We start from the raw sequence: 18,527 nt of genomic DNA on the forward strand, positions 1-18,527 counted from the left end.
GAGGGTTCAGTATCAGGTTCTGGAAAGCTCTCTTCACGACCCAGTTTAGCTGGTGGAAGAAACCGCAGTTGTAGGTGATTGTGCGGGACTTGGGTTTGGTGCTGTACTCTTTGCCCCTTATGATACGCTCCACTTCAGCCTTGGTTTCCTGAGCATAGCTGCTTTTCTTGTATTCCTCCACCAGATGCTCTTCAATGCTCTGCCTTGTGCTTCCAGGCTCTTCAAGTTCTATATCTGCATCACAGGATTATGCAGGATTTTAGAAGATATATTTGCTACTAAATGTACAAGTAATCCAGTCTGACTCACTGAGAGGGTCACATTTACTCAGGAATATCTACACATGAAGTGAGAAATCAAGATTCACAAAACTTCAGATGTCAATTCTTTTCAGGGGAAATTAGCCAAGGCATTCTCCAAAGTTGCTAGAAGTCACCTGATGATGATGTGTTTTTTTTTTTTTTTTTTTTTTTTTGTCATGATCATTTAAATATCAAAATGTGTTATATGAAGGAGGAAGATTTTCAAAAGACTTTGAGGACAGAACAGAATACAGTAGAGAATGATCCAAATAGAAATGAAAAGATTATACCAAAAAAGAAGCCTTTGGTCATGGCACAAGAAACTATTTATATATTCATAAAATATTAGAATTTCTATCAAGACTGCAGATAAAAAGAAGCAGTGGTTATTACTTTTATTTATAAATACTGCCAGGAAGATGAGTGATTGGTCATTGGGATTTGATGGTAGTCAGTGATTGGTCATTGGGAATGATGGTGATAAGTGATTGGTCATTGGGAACGATGGTGATGAGTGATTGGTCATTGGGAACGGTGGTGATCAGTGATTGGTCATTGGGAACATTGGCTCAGACAAGTGCAAGTCAGTTAGGTTTTACTATAGCTAAAGTGTGCTCAAAAGTCACCATATTTGTTGTTAGGCAAAATAACTATGCTAAAGGGATCTAAATGGTCACCACATTTAGTCACTAAGTTGGCAACACTGGATGGAAGATGCAAAATGAAGAATAGCCCTCTCACTATACCTATACATAAACAGCACTGGAATAATGATGTTATATAAATGCTAATCATAAATTTGCACGTTTATGCAAAGCAAATTACTAGATATCACAGATGCCTATGGTTAATCCATGTACAAGCACTGGCCCACCATTACAAACAGTCAGATTATTACAATACACTATCTTATAGTTCCAAAGCTCTACATATTTGAAAATAGTGACAGTTACACGAGCCTTAGCTATGGCTAGGCATGAAAAGCCCTTCACAATAATCAATAATCTAATTAAATCAAGCATTTTTGATTAATTCTGTCTTTGATCACTTCCGAAGGATTCCAGAACCTGACATTAAAGCAATGAAGAGTGTGAAAGTGAAAATGGTGGTGGTAGGCCACAGGAAAATTTGGCTAAAATTCAAGATGCCATGGGTTTTGTATATGATTTAAACTCCTGGCTATTGGCGCTGTGCCCCGAAACAAGCTATCCAATAGTGTTGTTTTCTGTAGATGCAAGGTCACACTGGGGAAAAGCATCTGAGAAATGTAAATGAATACCTTCTGTAGTCTGCAGCTTGGCCATAGACACAGCTATGGAGTCTCCATTAATGACATCCAGGAAGAAATCTGCTGGGTTGTTATGGGTTTCACATTTATAACCTGGAACACAATATCAAAAGCAAACATCATAAATGGGAGGCTCCATGTATACTGTAAGAGTATCATTATTCATTTTATAGACACTCTACAGGTGATTGTAGATAATTTGGGGGCAGAGATTTGGAAGCATGGGTGGGGTTTGTGTGTATGTGTGTGTGTGTTAACCATGTGTGTGTTAACAATCAGAGAGCTAATCTTGAAAAAAAAAATGGACTAATCTTTCCAAATGGACTTTTAAGTGCAATTTTCTCATATTTCAGAACTGTTCATAGTAGAAAACGGCAAAATTTCACCATGTGAATGGCTTTCCCAGACTGCCGTATAGTTATGATATTGTCCCCCTTACTAGTGCTAATTGATTGACCCCTTATTAGTTTATATACTCCATGTGTTTTGCGGGCATGTGTATTTCTGAGTGTACCAATGTTGGCGAAGTAGTCCAGTGCATTGTGGGCCGGTCCATGGTAGACTTGTATGCCACTGACCAGCAGTGTGAGGTTGTCAAAGAGCTGGTAGATGGAGTAGCGTGGCTGGTGGATGGACATGATAATGGTATGTCCATTATTGGCCATTCTGAAGACAGGAAAACATTAAACACTACCCGCATAACTAATCAAACAACACTTAATTAGGTGTTAATTATCCAACTTAACAGCATTATTGTGATTATTTTCCTTTAACAGCATGTCAACAATGTTTTATTCATCTTTATACCACAGCAATTTGGCATTTTTTTGTGCAAATTTAACAATGTTTTTATCCAAAGTAAAATTGATACAGGATACACCTAAGGACATTTTCACTTAGGGGTGTACTCACTTTTGTTGCCAGCTGTTTAAACATTAATGGCTGTGTGTTGAGTTATTTTGAGGGGACAGCAAATTTACACTGTTACACAAGCTGTACAGTCACTACTTTTCATTGTAGCAAAGTTCATTTCTTCAGTGCTGCACATGAAAAGTTATAATCAAATATTTACAAAAATATGAGGGGTGCACTCACTTTTGTGAGATACTGTATGTGTTTAAAATAGAATTGTCAACACGAATTACAACATAAAAAAATAGAAGCTACAAAGTATAAAACCTGAATCATTTTCACTATTTACGATTATGCTAATTGGACTAAAATAATAATAAAACAAATTATTAAGAATCTACACAGAAAAAGCACAACTCTAAATACTTTGTTTCATAACTTCAAAATAAATACTGAGAATTTAGCTGCCAACTGTGTAGACAACTGGCCTCAAGGTATTATTTACGTGACGTTACGTCATTTAGAATAAATATCCTTCATCATTACAAGCAACTTGTGGCAATTTGACCAAATGCAGAACCTTTCAAGCTGTAGGCCTCAACATTGTTTTGAGATACTGTTGTTAATATAGAAACGATAATGTATTGGAGCGAATGGATTAATATACTATGTGATTTGCCTTGCAGCCTGAACTAAAGTCAGCATTGCAGTTATAGAATCAAAATTGAGAATTGAGTAGCGCTGTGGTATAAAACACTAACAAATCAATCACGAAACAGAGAACGTAGGATTACAGTGAACCTAAAGATGTTTATTATTCTACTGTGTTTCTGGCAGGTGGCCTTGTTTTCTCTTAGCAGCAAGGAGAAGCAGCATGACCACTGACCGTTTAAGCAGCAGTAGAACAGAGTTGGCGGTGCTGGCATCCAGGCCTGTAGTGGGTTCATCCAGGAACAGTACAGAGGGGTCAATGATCATCTCCATGCCAATGCTGGTCCTCTTTCGTTCACCTCCAGAGATGCCGCGAATCAGCTGAGTGCCCACCTGAACGACCAAAAGCATGATATTGTAAATCACAATGCATGCTGTGCAATAAATACAATATATTAATTTGCCATTCTGCAGTAAAACAATTATCTTTGCTAAACCAAACACTGGTAAGGAATGGGATTTATTTATCACCTAAGGAAAGTATGTCAGGATTATCCAGATGTTAGAAGGAATGTTTTAGATACTTTCAGACTAACCTCTACATTTAAAGAGTTTTTTAAAGCTTTACAAGAATGTGCTTGTTTTAGTGTATAGATTAACAACAACAAAAAACAATTAGTCTGATTCATTTTCATACTATTTGCACAGTTCTGTTGAGCGTGGCTAGATGTAAAGTGCAGGTGTCTGTTTGCATGTGTGCAAGTACCCTTCTGTCTGCCACTTTACTGAGGCCTAACTCGGAAATGAGACGATTAACTCTGTTCTCCTTTTCTTTCATTTTTATAGCAGATGAAAGACGAAGGGCAGCCGAGAAACACAGATTCTCTCGCACGGTCAGAGTGCCCATCACCACGTCATCCTATCCACACAATCAACAAAGGTCACATACAGTAACAGTAACACTCATCCTCAAAGTACAGCAAAAATATATATATATTATATATATATAATGTAACGTACAGAATACATGTAACGCCGTTACATGTATTCTGTTACCCCCAAGCCTGTTAACAGAAGATTATTTTATTCTCTTTTAATGTTTTATTCTATTTTAATCTTATTTTGGTAAATGGTCTGCACTTATATAGCACTTTTTTTAACCTTAGCAGTTCCAAAGCGCACCAATGGTAGCAGAGCTGCCATGCAAGGTGCTAACTTGCCATCGGGAGCAACTTGGGGTTCAGTGTCTTGCCCAAGGACACTTTGGCATGTGGACTCATATGGGCCAGGAGTTGAACCACCAACCCTACGATTAGTGAACAACCCGCTCTACCACCTGATCCACAGCTACCTAATTTTCTTAGACCAGGGGTGTCCAAACTGCAAAACTGTTCAGTTTTCATTCCACTCAAGCAGGAGCCACACCTGATTCCACCTGTTTAATCAGAGCTTGACTTTCAATAGACTCAGGTGTGGCTTCTGCTTGATTAGAATGAAAAACTGCACCCACACTGGGCCTTTCTTTATAAGATTGCATTAGTATTAGACCATTCTCTTGATTTTGTGGGTTTATTAACTTTTATCTTGTCTTATTGTGTTGGTTAATGTTATTCGGTCTTATCCCTATGGAATCATTTGTAGAGTTATTAATTCTGTTGTACAGCACTTTGGCAGCCCTTGTAGTGTTTTAAATGTGCTTTATAAATAAAGTTGTCTTGACTTATCTAGACTATTTCTAGATATTTTGACTAATTTCAACTCATTTATTTTTTAGAAAGAAGCTAAATAAACTACCAAATACATTAAGACCGTTTCAACCGTGAAATTTTCTAGGCAAGTAAAAACTAGCTTGTTTATCTTAGATTTATTTTATTGTAACCTCACAATGAGAAATGTTCGATAAATTCAACTCATTTTAAACTATTTCCTCTTTTCTTTTTTCCAGTGAAGCTCATGTGTGTTGTTGTACCTGTACAACATAGCCCGAGAGACATTTGAAATTGGATGGCTGTGGAGCTCCATCGATCAGGACTTCACCAGAAAGACCCGAGGGGTCCTTCCTTGCTGCAAGCACATCCAAAAACCTGAAAATGAGATGGCAGAAATGATCACCACATACAGTACGTTTCAAATAAAACACATTTTTGAACAATATCAGCTCTGGAGTAGGATGAAGGGGCTTTATAGAGTATACAGTCCAGTACAAAGGTTTGTATAAATTTAAGGAAAAATAAAACAGATAAAATAATGTCATTTATAGTAAATGTCATTTAAAGACAAATGACCAAATAGTCTGTTTCAAGATATGGATTTTTTTTTTTTACACACACACACACACACACACACACACATATATATATATATATATATATATATATATATATATATATATATATATATATATATATATATGTGTGTGTGTGTGTGTGTGTGTGTGTGTGTGTGTGTGTGTATTTGTATATATATTTCTCTTTCTAAATGTAATATAAATATTTTCTGATAACCTATATGACCAAACTTTATAACTGTAATTCAAGTTACATATGACCTTTTCTAAATATAAAAACATGGGGATGCAAATGTTTGCCCTCAATTGCATATAAATAGCTAAAGATTGTGATCTTAGTTGGAATAAATCAAACTTCTAGGGACAATTTTTCCATTTCAAGAACGTAATTTCAGCTGAACTTGAAAGAGAGAGTCATATTGGTACTCACGAAGATTTGCCACATCCAGTAGGGCCTAAAATGGCATTTAAACCAGGTTTCATAATTCCGCTGTGGAGAAACAGATCACAGTCATTCACTCATTTTAGAGGAATTTGCTGTAGTGCCAGGAACATTTTTATCAGGAACACAACGAGTAATGAGTACAACTGTCCAATGGAAAACATGCAATTGCCCGATATCCAAGATTCTCAAATGGAAAACATGCAATCGCCTGATATCCAAGTTGAGCAAGATGATGGGGGGCTAGATCCTAATATCCAAGGTTCGCAGGATGGGGATGGGTTGGATCCTAATATTAGAATAATTAATCGTGAAAGATTCAACAACACTGAGATTAGGAGAAGAGTGAATTTTTCTTCGATCGCTAATGTCGACAGCTTTGCAGATTTTTATAATTATGTTTTAGAGATTTTAAACAGTATGATTGAAATTGCTAACAATTTAATTTCTGCCGTTCTGGTACTCTTCTCTGTTTATTGACAAAGCCTGATCTTTCAGCTGCTTCCCTGATCCTAAAATTAAAGAATGGAATTCATGGACCACGTTACCGGACTGAAAAACAGGCTGAAACGGTTTTGCAGGATATTGAGTACCATCTACATAGAGCGCAATGAACTCTGCATTGTAATGTTTAAAATTAAAAGGGTTTTTATTGTACAACCGGCTGAAGACATCTTTGTCTACCATCCCAAAGATAATGGTTTTAGGTAAAGGGCCGAAGAAAAGGTTCTCTTGTGAACAAATGCGGCTCCCTGCAGCGAGACTGAAGGTCTTCAAACAGACTCTTTCGATCGGGTACTTGGCTGTGGCACTGAGAAGTACTTGCCCGTGATCGATTTTTACAGACGGTGAGACGGTTACTTTCTTCACAAACAGAGAAGCATTGAGTATTTTCAGAATGAAATTAACATTTCCTTCCTTCATCAAGCAGAATTCAGCTTTGCTGCAAACCATTTTAATCCTCAAATCGATACCGTTCAGTAAAAGTTTATCCTGAAAAAATATATCCGAGTGAATGTGTCCAATCAGGTCAAAGGTGTTGCTTTCAGCACTGAAACTGGCCCTTTTTTTGAGACCTTCGTTTCGGCCGTCTGGGTCTGTGGCGTCCATATGCCCAGCTGTGTCTTTGTAGAATAGCCCGGTGCAAAATTGTGTTTCCAGAATATAGTTTCCAAACTATCTTTTCCATAGTTGACAAGACTTTCAAAGGTAGTGCGGTATGGGTATGTACTGCTAGATTGAGAATTAAGACGATCCCCGAGCATGACATCCACTTGTGAAAAAAGTGAGGCTACGGGATAGTTAACGACCCCAACCTTTGCATGGTTAGCTATATTGGAACTGTCGGGGTTCACGATTTTACAGGCCAGATTTAAAAAATGTTGTTCAAGTCGAGGTAATCCTCCCCGTTTCCAGCCACGTACTGTAGAACTCCAGGGGCCCGTTGTCCGTAAGAGCGGAAAGTGGAGATATTTCGACATAAGTGTACTTTTCGATATTCGTTTGGGTATAAGGTAATGTCAAAATATCCAATTCTGTCTTGGTACACTCTGAGGATAGACTGTGTAAGAAAGCCATGATGTTAGAAAATGTTCAGCCGCTTTCTCTTGTGAGAGATGGAAGGATGCCTGTTGCCTCTCTGCTCTGTCTTTTTCACACTGGTCTTGAGTTTAGCAACCTTACGTCTTTTATTTGGAATCACGTGTCGACACCCTGGGAGCCTTTTAGATTTTTTATGCGCAATCAATGCAAGGCCCGACCCGTCTTGATTTTGTGTCTTGCTCATAATGTTGCTCACTACGTCGCTTACGAAACCTTTAGTCGCTGTTTTTAAATGAGGTTTTGCAATAGCAAATCCCCTTTTGAGGAAAGGAACCACCATTCTAAAAAGACCCTTGAACAGATCTCCTAGCCCCGACCCATACATGGTGGGGGTGCCTTGAAACCCCGGAAGGCCATTTCCAGCCTGATGGACATAATAATCCACGTAGATTTGCGGATGAACGTAGCCCCTATACATCATTTTACATACGGAACGAATGTTTAGCGGGTCTAAAGTGTAGTTTAGCTATAAATTTCCCATAACTAAAAGGTATAGGCTTGTTCTGATCCGTTTGGACTTCGATTACTATATCAGTAATGTAGTTCTTGGTGAGAGGTACGTAATGCAGCTTATCATAAGTAATTGTGACGACTTTGTTGTTTTCACCCATTATATGTACGCATCTCAGTAACGGGGCAAAACTGTCACCAACTCGTTGATACTCGATGACGTCTGTATATACATACATCGTGTAAAAGCCTGTGTTTATATCAGCGGGGTTAGGCGCGTCTGGTTCTCGGGTCGTTATCGGAACACCGGGGTTCATACTGAGCATATGTGCTAATTTTCCAATAGTTTTGAACACAGAATGTTTTGGGGACACGATGTGTATTTTATTTTTCATAGGGTTATAGGGTTATCTCTATTCCAAGTTCCAATTTCTTCATGTTTTTGTTGATTTCACTAACCAGTTCTTCGATACTTTTACAAAATCCTTGAGTGATATTACAGTAACTGTTTTGTGTTTTCTTTCCATCCCTCTGGATAATATGACACGGACAGTCTTCCTCTGTTAATGAGTACCAACTCTGGATATATTGAACCTCTGCGAGCGAGACTTCCCATATTCTGTTCAAATCGATTGGTTTGACGAATTTAGTAGTGTAATGCGCGATCTTATTATTAGGGTAAAAATCCAACGACGCATTGCTTGGAAGGGCCACAAAGAATCCACACTCTTCCATGGTTTAATGAATATAGATTATAGCTTTGTTCACGACGATCCTTTTGTTATGTTATCTACGTCTTCGACCGGAACCCAGGATTTAAATTTATCGGGTCACGCCACACATTTCACCAGGCAAACTTTTTTCCAGTTTCGGGTCTTTTCAGACAAGATTTTCTCAATTTTAAACATCTTGTCCTTCCCGATAATGATCTTTTGTAACTTGGGTTCATAAACTGTTCCCTCAATTTTTTCACCATCATAGTCTTGTAATTTATATACTGGGGGATCTCTCTGTATCTGTTCGGAGATTGTAAAATATTCATCTGTAAAGTTTTGCTTGTATCCTTTTTCAAACTGTCTTTTTAAACGGGAAATTCTAACGATATCACCGACTTTAAACTTGAATTTTAGTTTTTTTAATTCAGGTGAGAACAGTCCATAGAGGGTTTTAAATACACTGAAGGAATTGGCTTCGTTGACCTCGGCAGGTTTCATTTTGATGCTGGAATGGTAATTGTGATTGTACGCTTGAATCAAATCCTGGACTATATCGGTGTATTTTTTCGTGTTAAAAGTGGTAAAATATCTCCACATCCTGGTCTTTAGAGTTCTGTTGAACCTTTCACACACCGATGCTTTTTTCCCTGTACCCATAACAAAGTGAACAATGTCATGTTTTTTCATTAATGTTTGAAATTTTTTGTTAAAAAACTCCTTCCCTTGGTCAGTTTGTAGTTTTTTGGGGACTCTACCTTCCTTTAGAATGGAATCAAAGGCTTTAGTTACCTTGAGTCTGGTCTTGTTTCGTAAAACACGTACCCAAGCATATTTGGTTAAAATATCTATAAACGTGATCATAAATTTCGCGTTGTCATTACTCTCTGACAGGTTGCTCATATCGACTAAATCAGCTTGCCATTGTTCATCGATGTTCTTTACAAAAACCTTGTTTCTTTTAAACTTTGTAGATACTGGTTTATGTAGACTGTACGCATCCTGCTCTGCTAACCAGTTTTTTTTATCTCACTATCATTAGCTCTTTTAACTATTACCTATTTTCTCAACAATAGCTCTTTGCAAACTCTCAACGCCACCATATGAACAAGGTTCTGATGGCGTATAATATATATTCTTCGTCAGTCGTTCAGTCGTTTCGAGTGTCAAGACAAGAATGATCAAACGCGAGTGTAGACACATGATTAGTTTTACATTCAAACGTTTGAGCAATACATGTAAGATAAAACTTGATACACACAAATGTGTTAAGGACACATGTTATTTACGAATGTCTTCAGCATTTTTTTTGTTTGGCTTCAGGCTTTTCTCTCAGTCAGAATAGACGTGGCATGTTTTGAAGTTTCCCATGTATGCGGCGGGTCAGCGGGTTCCAGAGATGAGTGAAAGGTCCAGTAGTCCACAATGTCTTCGTACACCTGCTGGTTGAAAATGTCGTTGGTTTTCTCCTTGACCTCGTTCAGCATGGTTTTGATGTGAGGCTCGTCTCGCCATTCACACACGATGGCTTCAGCGATACCTTGAATTTTTTCCAGGGACGGAGTGTGTTTGATACCACACAATTTTGGTTATGTCTGTATGCATCGGGGGAAAAGAAGTCCATTCTAACAATGTAGTCAAAATCCTTGCACCATTTTCGGAACTTTTTCCAGTCACTCTCGTTAAAAGTTACGCTCTTAGTACCTTTGATATTAAAACGTGAACGAGGGACTGAAAGGAAGAGTTGACTGGATGATGGCTAAAGGTTTGTGACCATCACACCCATATGTGGGTCTTCCCCAAACTGTTGCCACGAACTTTGAAGCACCCAATTGTGTAGAATGTCTTTGTATGCTGAAGCATTATAATTTCATTTTACTGATCTCTAAGATGCCCAAACCTGTCCAGCATGACAACACCCCTGTGCACAAAGCGAGCTCCATGAAGACATAGTTTGCCAAGATTGGAGTAGAAGAACTCAAGGGGTCTGCACAGAACCCTGACCTTCAACCCCACAACACCTTTGGCATGAACTAGAATACCAACTGCACATTAGACCTCCTCAACATCCCAACATCAGTACCTGACCTCACTAATGGTCTTGTAGCTGAATGAACACAGATCCCCACAGCTACTCTCCACAATCTAGTGGAAAGCCTTCCCAGAAGAGCGGAGCTCTTATATATAAGACTTATTATAACGGCAAAGTGGAGACTAAATCTGGACTGGGATGTTCAACAAGCACATATGGGTGTAATAGTGAGGTGTCCACAAACTTCTGGCCGTATAGTGTGGTGTTTATTCCAGCTTTATTAGGTAAACCTACTATGTAAATCATGTTGTAGGTGTACAATTACTGACTGTAGGAAGGTGGGAGGAAATTGAAGAGCCCAGAGTAAACCAATGCTGACATGGAATAACAATCAATTGATACTCCTCACAGACATTAAACTGAGCTCAGGATTGAACTGTATACAGTTGTGAGGATAAAACTGGAGCTGTACTGCTGTAGTATCTTCTTCCAGATGAAAGATGTTCTCTTAATAGTTAAAGAAATGCCAATCGTATGTCAACTGGAGTCGATCTAATCAGATGTGGGCAGAGTGCAGCATCACACAGAGATCAGATCGGCTGTGACAGGTCATGTGTTTTCCTCTGTACTGTGGTGTAAACACGTTACCTAACCAGGGCAGAACAGCAATGGCTTTTCACCTGCTTGTTTAAGGTGTGGAGTGACAGCACACCTTTGTGTTTACATTATTGTGTGTAGTGTAATGAATGCTCAGTCACACTTTCTATTACATGCATTATTATTATTATTACTACTACTCAATCTAAATGAGATGAGCATGAGATTAGACTCACTTCAGGTCCACCAAGATGTCCTTAGTGACGTTCTTCTTCTTACAGGAGCTACTCTTTATCGTCACACTGTACTGGATGTTGTGGAAGCTCACAGTGGCTCCGTGCTGCCGTGCGACCGGATCTTTGGTGATGACTCTTTGTCTAGACGTCCCATTCACATGGCCCACGTCCTCAGTCACGTGAATGCGGATATGATTCTCTTGAGCCTCCATCTCATGAGGCTTTCACTCTGCATAAATATATATATATAGTTTAAAAAAAGGTAGTGTTAACGGATATGATAATCAAGCATGATAATAGATCATAGAGACTTAGTTCCTCAGAGTGCAAAAGTTTGCACACCCTTAGGACAAACTGAAAAAGACTTTAAAGCAATTTACTTTAGAAGATATTTAGAGTTAGGTTTCATGGAGGTTTCTTCATTATTACAGGTAACAAAAAATGGTCAAATGGTGCATGGAGCCTATCCTTGGGGAGTCGGGGCAGAAGGCGGGGGACACCCTGGATGGGGTGCTAACCTATCGCAGGGCACAATCGCACACACAATCAAGAACACTATGGACGATTTGGAAATGCCAACCAGCCTACAATGCATGTCTTTGGACTGGGGTAGGAAACCCATGAAACACCGGGAGAACATACAAACTCCACACACAAGGGAGGTGGGATTTTAAGATCCATAATAAGAGGGAAAAAATAAATGATGTTAGAAGTTTGTACCCCCTGATTAACTTCATAATGCCTTCCAACATGTCTTGTATCCTCTGATCATTCAGATCGCCTCAATTACTATTTTTCCTGACTTCCTATTTTTCTGTTAAATCGGCCTTTGGTTTTGAACTGTCGTCATGCCACATTTCTTTCGCAGCTAACAACAAACATTATCAGAACATTAGTTAAGCTGCTTCCACACTTTATTCACAATTTTCCAACCATCAAGGCATCTTTTACATGTAATCCAATGGGAAGTGGAAATTTCTATGACAAATTGAATTGAAAATATTTCATTGCCAATATTTCAAAGATGCAATATCATTAAAAATAACACCGTCCACCAGTACGTGATGTAGCATCTCTCTTGACCTATTGCGTGCTACATTCAGTTTGCATAAGCAACTCAAATTCTACCATGCCGTGCATATTAAGACGATTCAAACAAGACTAATGACACCGTCCAGACACAGAGAGATCATCAACAGAAAAAGATTATTATTCAGATGTGTGCCACAGTAATTTGTTGGAACGATGGCGTGTTTTATTCCTGAACACAATAGGTGCACCTTGTAGTTTTTTTGAGTTATCGAGGTTTTCATTAAACTCATTCAATTCAAATGACCAGTCAAACAGGCTGATAACTATAAGAACTAGTAATAAAATATAACACTGAAATCATTCAATCAATCAATTAATTAATTTCACAGAAAAAAGACTAAACTAAATTATATGTTATATGAATTATATAAATGATAAAATTATTATAAAAATGTGTAAAAAAAAAAAAAAAAGAATACAAGTGCAATAATTCAAATAATATATAAACATAACGGTAAATGTAATGTGCCAGTAAAAGTAAGGAAAATAAACTAAAAACTAGTTAAAAGCTGAAATTAATAAATATGTTCTGACAATTCAATGATAACGTTCCACATCTTCCACATGTGCACAAACAAAATGCTGTTTCATCACTCTTTTTAATGTTTCCTACATGGAACACTAGAGATAATTAGCACATGATTTGGAACACAGATGATCAGGCATTCAGAGACGTATGAAGGCTTCATGTTATTAAGAGATTGTAATAACTAGTAAATAATATTTCATAGCCAGTGGAATGATGCTAAAACGAATAAAAATATAATCACAGACCCAACAGATATAAAAGAACACATCTGAATTAAAAGAGGAGAGATAAAGGTTAAAGACAAGGTCGTTCCTGATGTCATATGTCTTCCATATGACTAACAAATGATAGTTATTTTATAATTGAGGAGAATAAATCGAATAAATCACCTTCCTTTAGTGTTTCTTGCTATGATCTGTGAACACTTCAGCTAATCTCAGGTCGCTCCTGCAAACCGCAAACAGCATTCCACATTAAACAATGTTGATTCTCATCAGTATTAATGACGATTGGAAGAGATTGACGTCATTCTTCTATTTGGAGGTGAGCAGCATGTACTCTGCTTTTGACATATGCAAGTTACCATCACAAGCCCACTTTGTACCACTGCAATTACCTTTTTTTTCATTATTTAATATTCCTTTGCATAAATGTTGTATAAAATAAGTAAAATATTTAATTATTCAGCTATTTTATTTTTGTTTAATAATAATAATAATAATAATAATAATAATAATAATAATAATATATTATGTATAATGCACGCCTTACTGTGCTCACTGAAACCTCAGTACTGTTGCCACCAAGTCTCGCTGCAGGTCTTTTGCAGTCACTCGAAGGTTTTTCACAACCTGCCTTCTAAGAAATCTGCTTGCAGCCGTTAATAGCTTCCTTTTTCAGCTCTATCTAGGTATTTGATGAATTTTCTGCCCCTAACCAGTTCAGGTATTTCATGTATTTTCTGCTCTGTCCAGGTATTTCATGTATTTTCTACCCCTAGCCAGTTCAGGTATTTCATGTGTTACAGCTCAAGCAACTTGTGTTGAACTATTTCAATTGCTTTTCTTTGATCTGTTCATTGCAAACAGCTGAAAGTCTGTAAATTTTGACAATAAACCTGATTTGCAATGGGGGTTAAATCATTTTGATTGCAACTGTATCTTTTTTAAGTGAGAAAAAAAGTCAATAAAATTATGAAAATACAGTTATTTTATTTTTTAAAGTTTATTTTAGTTGTTTTTTTTTTTTTTAAAGAAAATGGTCAAAAATTATTACCATTACAGACCACATTGTTACACCCCAATTACACAATCTGTCTAGCTATCTCTCAACAGTGTTAAAGTACCCGAATGAAATTATTCATATTATTAAAATGATTTAAATTAAAAAAAAATTATTTGTATCATTTTAGAGTGTAGAGTGTAGAGAGAAAAAATAAATAAAAATAAATAAATAAAAAGCAAGAACGATCAAATGGCTCCACATACTTTTTAAATCTGTTAACTTTGTAGGAAACTATTAATGTGTATAAATATCATGCCGCTCCTGTTTTCCTGCCATCTCATTAAGAAGGCTTTATTTGTCACATATACATTACAGCACAATGAGCACAGGGTCAGCCATGATAATGAACCTCTGGAGCAGATAGGGTTAAGGGCCTTGCTCAAGGGCCCAATTGTGGCCAGCAGTGGTGGCTCAACGATTAAGGCTCTGGGGCTTGAACAGGTTGGGGGTTCAAACCCCAGAGCCTTAATCGCTGAGCCACCACTGGCCTAAGATTAAGATGCTATTAAAGGAAAAAAAATCTATATTAAATATAAAATTTATATGGTAAAATCTGCATTAACGGTAGAAATAATAAGTTCTCCAAAGCAAAATAATATCAGAATAATGATCTGCATTACCAGTCTAACATTATTTCTCCAAAGGATGTCAGAATAAAAGTACAAAATTAATCTTTGTACCAAAAATAGTGTTGTATCAAAATTTGCCTGTTACCCAAACAATTAATATTTAACATAGAAACAGATACTCACATACATTAACCAGTTGAAGGACGAAAGTAAGACACCGGGCCCGTGAGTGAGAGGCAAGGGTCCAAGTTTATTGTTGCATGAGATCACACAGTTGAGATGTCCCAAGGGTGATCTAAAAAAACCAGAGCTGAAGCTCTTCTATTTATACGGTTTTCTTATGGTCAGGATGAACCAGAGACCAATATGTTTAGAGTTACCTGTCCCGGAACATTATGTATGTTAACCCTTATCTCACAGGTGCAGCTTGGCTCCAAAATATATTTTGCCTTGTTTCACTCTTTAAAAATAACCTGACCTTGTTTGTGTCGCCTCCTGACTGGATTTTCCTTGAAAAAGGACACTTTCAAACACACCATCTCTACATTATGAGTAAGTTTTATGTTCGTTCTACATTTCTTTTTTTTTCTTTTTTTTTTTTATAGTGCTTGCATGTACATTACCCTATAATAGTTTTTTATGAAACAGAATATGAAACAGAATATGAAACAGATTAATTTCTGTTTTCTGCATACACACCAGTCCAGTGTGTGTGTATGTCTCTTGTGTGTTGACCTTCTGCCTGCGTGCAGACGTACTCCACCTACGCTCTGAGGCCTGCCGCACTAATCAAATACATGTATTGTTATCCCCCTGGTTATCTGTGTGTTGTGTCTTAGGTGAACATCTGTTCTTATAGTCCACTAGCCCAGTGAATTCTGAATAAAATTACATATTACTCATACTAGGTCTCCCTCATGTTTATTTCATGTATATTTTATATACAACAATAGATATTTTAGTCTTTGACCCATATAGATATACAGTAATTATTAATTATACAGATTTCACAAGTTATGCTTATGTAACAAATATAATAAAAAAAAAAGTCAAAGTCTACAAATGATCAGTAATAAAAGCAATCCTGAGTGTGTATATCAGTTTTGTCCCCCTTCATAAATCTCAAAAATTAATCTCCATCTAGAGACATCTAGAAATATCAAGTTACAGGAGAAAAAGTTGTACACACCTGGAACCTGTAATCACAGTTTCTTCTTCATTATCCTGGCGTCATCATCATCATCATCATCATCACAGCTGACAGTTTAAGAATGGGTTGGAATGTCTGAAGACTTGCGACATGCGAGTGCGAGTTATTGGCGTGGTCCATTCTTGCTTAATGTACACATACGACCAGTTAACGGACTGTAAATAAAGTTCAGGAGGAAGGAACCACATAATCTTCATTTTCATGCCTCTCACACAGGAAGCTATGAAACTGATTAAATAACCTCTGAGGTCAAGTTTTGAGGTCATTAATACCACGTGAAGCAAGATTTCACTGAATATTTCATTTTATTAGACACAGATGATTAATGTTTCTTACAAAACAGAGACAGTAAAAGGCACAGTGACTGTCTTACACTTTTCTTCAAATGTTCACATTTTATTTCAACAGAGCATGGAGTGATGATAACGATGACAGAGTGATACATCACTTGTAGGGACTGCTGGCTCAAATTTAGCCTATTACCTGAAGACACTTAAAAATTCAACATAGAAGCAAATACTCACATCTGCAAACCCAGTTGGAGATAGAAAAATAAGACACCAGCTGTGAGTGAGAAGAAGCAAGGTTCCAGATTTATTGGTTCCGTTCCACCACACGAGATCCTCACCGATGAGAATTCTCTGATTCCAGGTGTCAGTGATCTGACACCTGGAGCTCAAGCTCCATTATTTATACTGTATTTACACAGTAAATAACCAATATATTTTAGAATGACTATGATATCAATACCAATAGGGTTAAAAAGAGCTCATCTACATTACCATGATGTTTAAAAAAAAGGCTTATCAAATTTACCATGATGTTTTGAAAGAGGCTTATCAAATTTACCATGATGTTTTGTAAGAGGACTTTCTGACTACCATTAGGATTGAAAGTGGGAGAGAGAGAAAACAATTTAGAGAGACCTTGGTCTCACTATTATGTCGCGGGGGGGGGGGGGGGGGGGCAACTTGACGCAGCTACCCTTATAAATGGCTCCTCTTGGTTTTCTCTTAAAAATTAAGGCCTTCGTCTGTATTACTCCTGACTTTTTCCTGTGAGACAAGACTCTTCCCCACTTCCAAGTATATTATGAGTAAGTTTCTTTCACATTTTTCTGTATTTCTGGTTTATAATTTATTTGCTCTACCTTTCTGTTTCATATATGGTTATACTGCTTGCAAGTGTTTTACTCTACTCCATACTTCATAATATCATTATATTATCCTTATAATATCTTAATACTCCTTTTATTATTCTTATAAAGTTATAGTGTTCATTTATTTTATTTCTTTTATTAATGTTCTTATATATCCTTTTATTATTCTTATAAAGTTATAATGTTCTGCTTTCCTTCTGGCGGCACAGGCCTCTGTGTGTGTGTGTGTGTGTGTGTTATGTCTGCACGCCTGCCGTTGACTGTACGAGAGTGTGTGTGTTTCTCAGCCTGCACTCCTCAGCTCTTATATTTCTCTGTGACTAATAAACCATAGTGTGTTACTCTTAAAGATCTTAAAGTGTGAATCCAATTCATAAATATCCGCCTAATACCGCTTCTGTGTGTCTAGGTGCCCGTCGTCATTTTTCCTTCTCTCCTTTACTGGAGGGGCTGGATTTGGATCTGAACTCTCACTATCAGCTCGCGCATCTCACTGCTGACATCATGGTGCTACTTGACGTTCTTCGCAGCACCCCCTCTGGAAATGGAAATGCGGGGTTCCCCCCCCCCCTCAGATACAGAATCCACAGAATCCACCCCGCGAATGTGTGTATTAACACCTCTACACAAACAGACCCTCTGCCTGACCCTCCCTCCAGCTTTCAGTCTGAGGATGATGTCACCTTCTCTGATCTGGGCTCTGACCATTCTTCCCTCTTCTCACCTGTCAGTCCGCCATACTCTCAGTATTCTCCTTATTTCACCCTTGCTAGCTATCCCATGTCCCCAGGACGCACCCCATTTTCTTACCCCCACCGCTCTCCTCAGGATTACACACCCACCAGTCCTGTGAATTTTCAATAAAATTACATATTACTCATACTAGGTCTCCCTCGTGTTTATTTCATGTCATTTTTATCCACAACAGGACGATGAGTTGATTCCTGCACATTTCCCCCTGATCTAAAACAATCAGTTAAAATCGAAAGGGATTGAGATTGAGCACTGCATTAAACACTCTCTCTACCAGTTAGACTGTGCATTAAATGTATAGAGCGGACGTATGTTTAGTACCGAGGGCTCTGAGAGGAAGCAGGAACAGTAAAATGGAGGAAAAACACGAAGACATATAACAAACAAGCTTGGTCTCAAAAGTTACCAGTTGCCAAAACACTGGTAGACCATCTGTGCCGGCTGTTATGTATTTGTAGAAAGGAAACACTTTTGAAGTT

The 18,527-nt window shown here is 37.7% G+C and overlaps 2 protein-coding genes across 2 annotated transcripts in view; both read right to left on the bottom strand.

Moving 5' to 3' along the window:
* Positions 1 to 18,527, bottom strand: part of LOC128606035 (broad substrate specificity ATP-binding cassette transporter ABCG2-like) — a 74,129-nt gene that overhangs the window by 7,077 nt on the left and 48,525 nt on the right. The window lies entirely within an intron of this gene.
* LOC128606036 (broad substrate specificity ATP-binding cassette transporter ABCG2-like) lies at positions 1,245 to 12,016 on the bottom strand. The gene is made up of 7 exons (XM_053621999.1): positions 11,453 to 12,016; positions 5,811 to 5,870; positions 5,063 to 5,177; positions 3,860 to 4,012; positions 3,329 to 3,486; positions 2,105 to 2,256; positions 1,245 to 1,683 (listed from the first exon to the last, which is right to left on the bottom strand). Exons 1-7 carry the CDS (start codon positions 11,662 to 11,664, stop codon positions 1,508 to 1,510), a joined length of 1,026 nt encoding a protein of 341 aa, XP_053477974.1. The 5' UTR covers positions 11,665 to 12,016; the 3' UTR covers positions 1,245 to 1,507.

The sequence above is a fragment of the Ictalurus furcatus genome, chromosome 3 (genome assembly GCF_023375685.1).
Source record: "Ictalurus furcatus strain D&B chromosome 3, Billie_1.0, whole genome shotgun sequence".
In the NCBI taxonomy this organism is placed as follows: domain Eukaryota; kingdom Metazoa; phylum Chordata; class Actinopteri; order Siluriformes; family Ictaluridae; genus Ictalurus; species Ictalurus furcatus.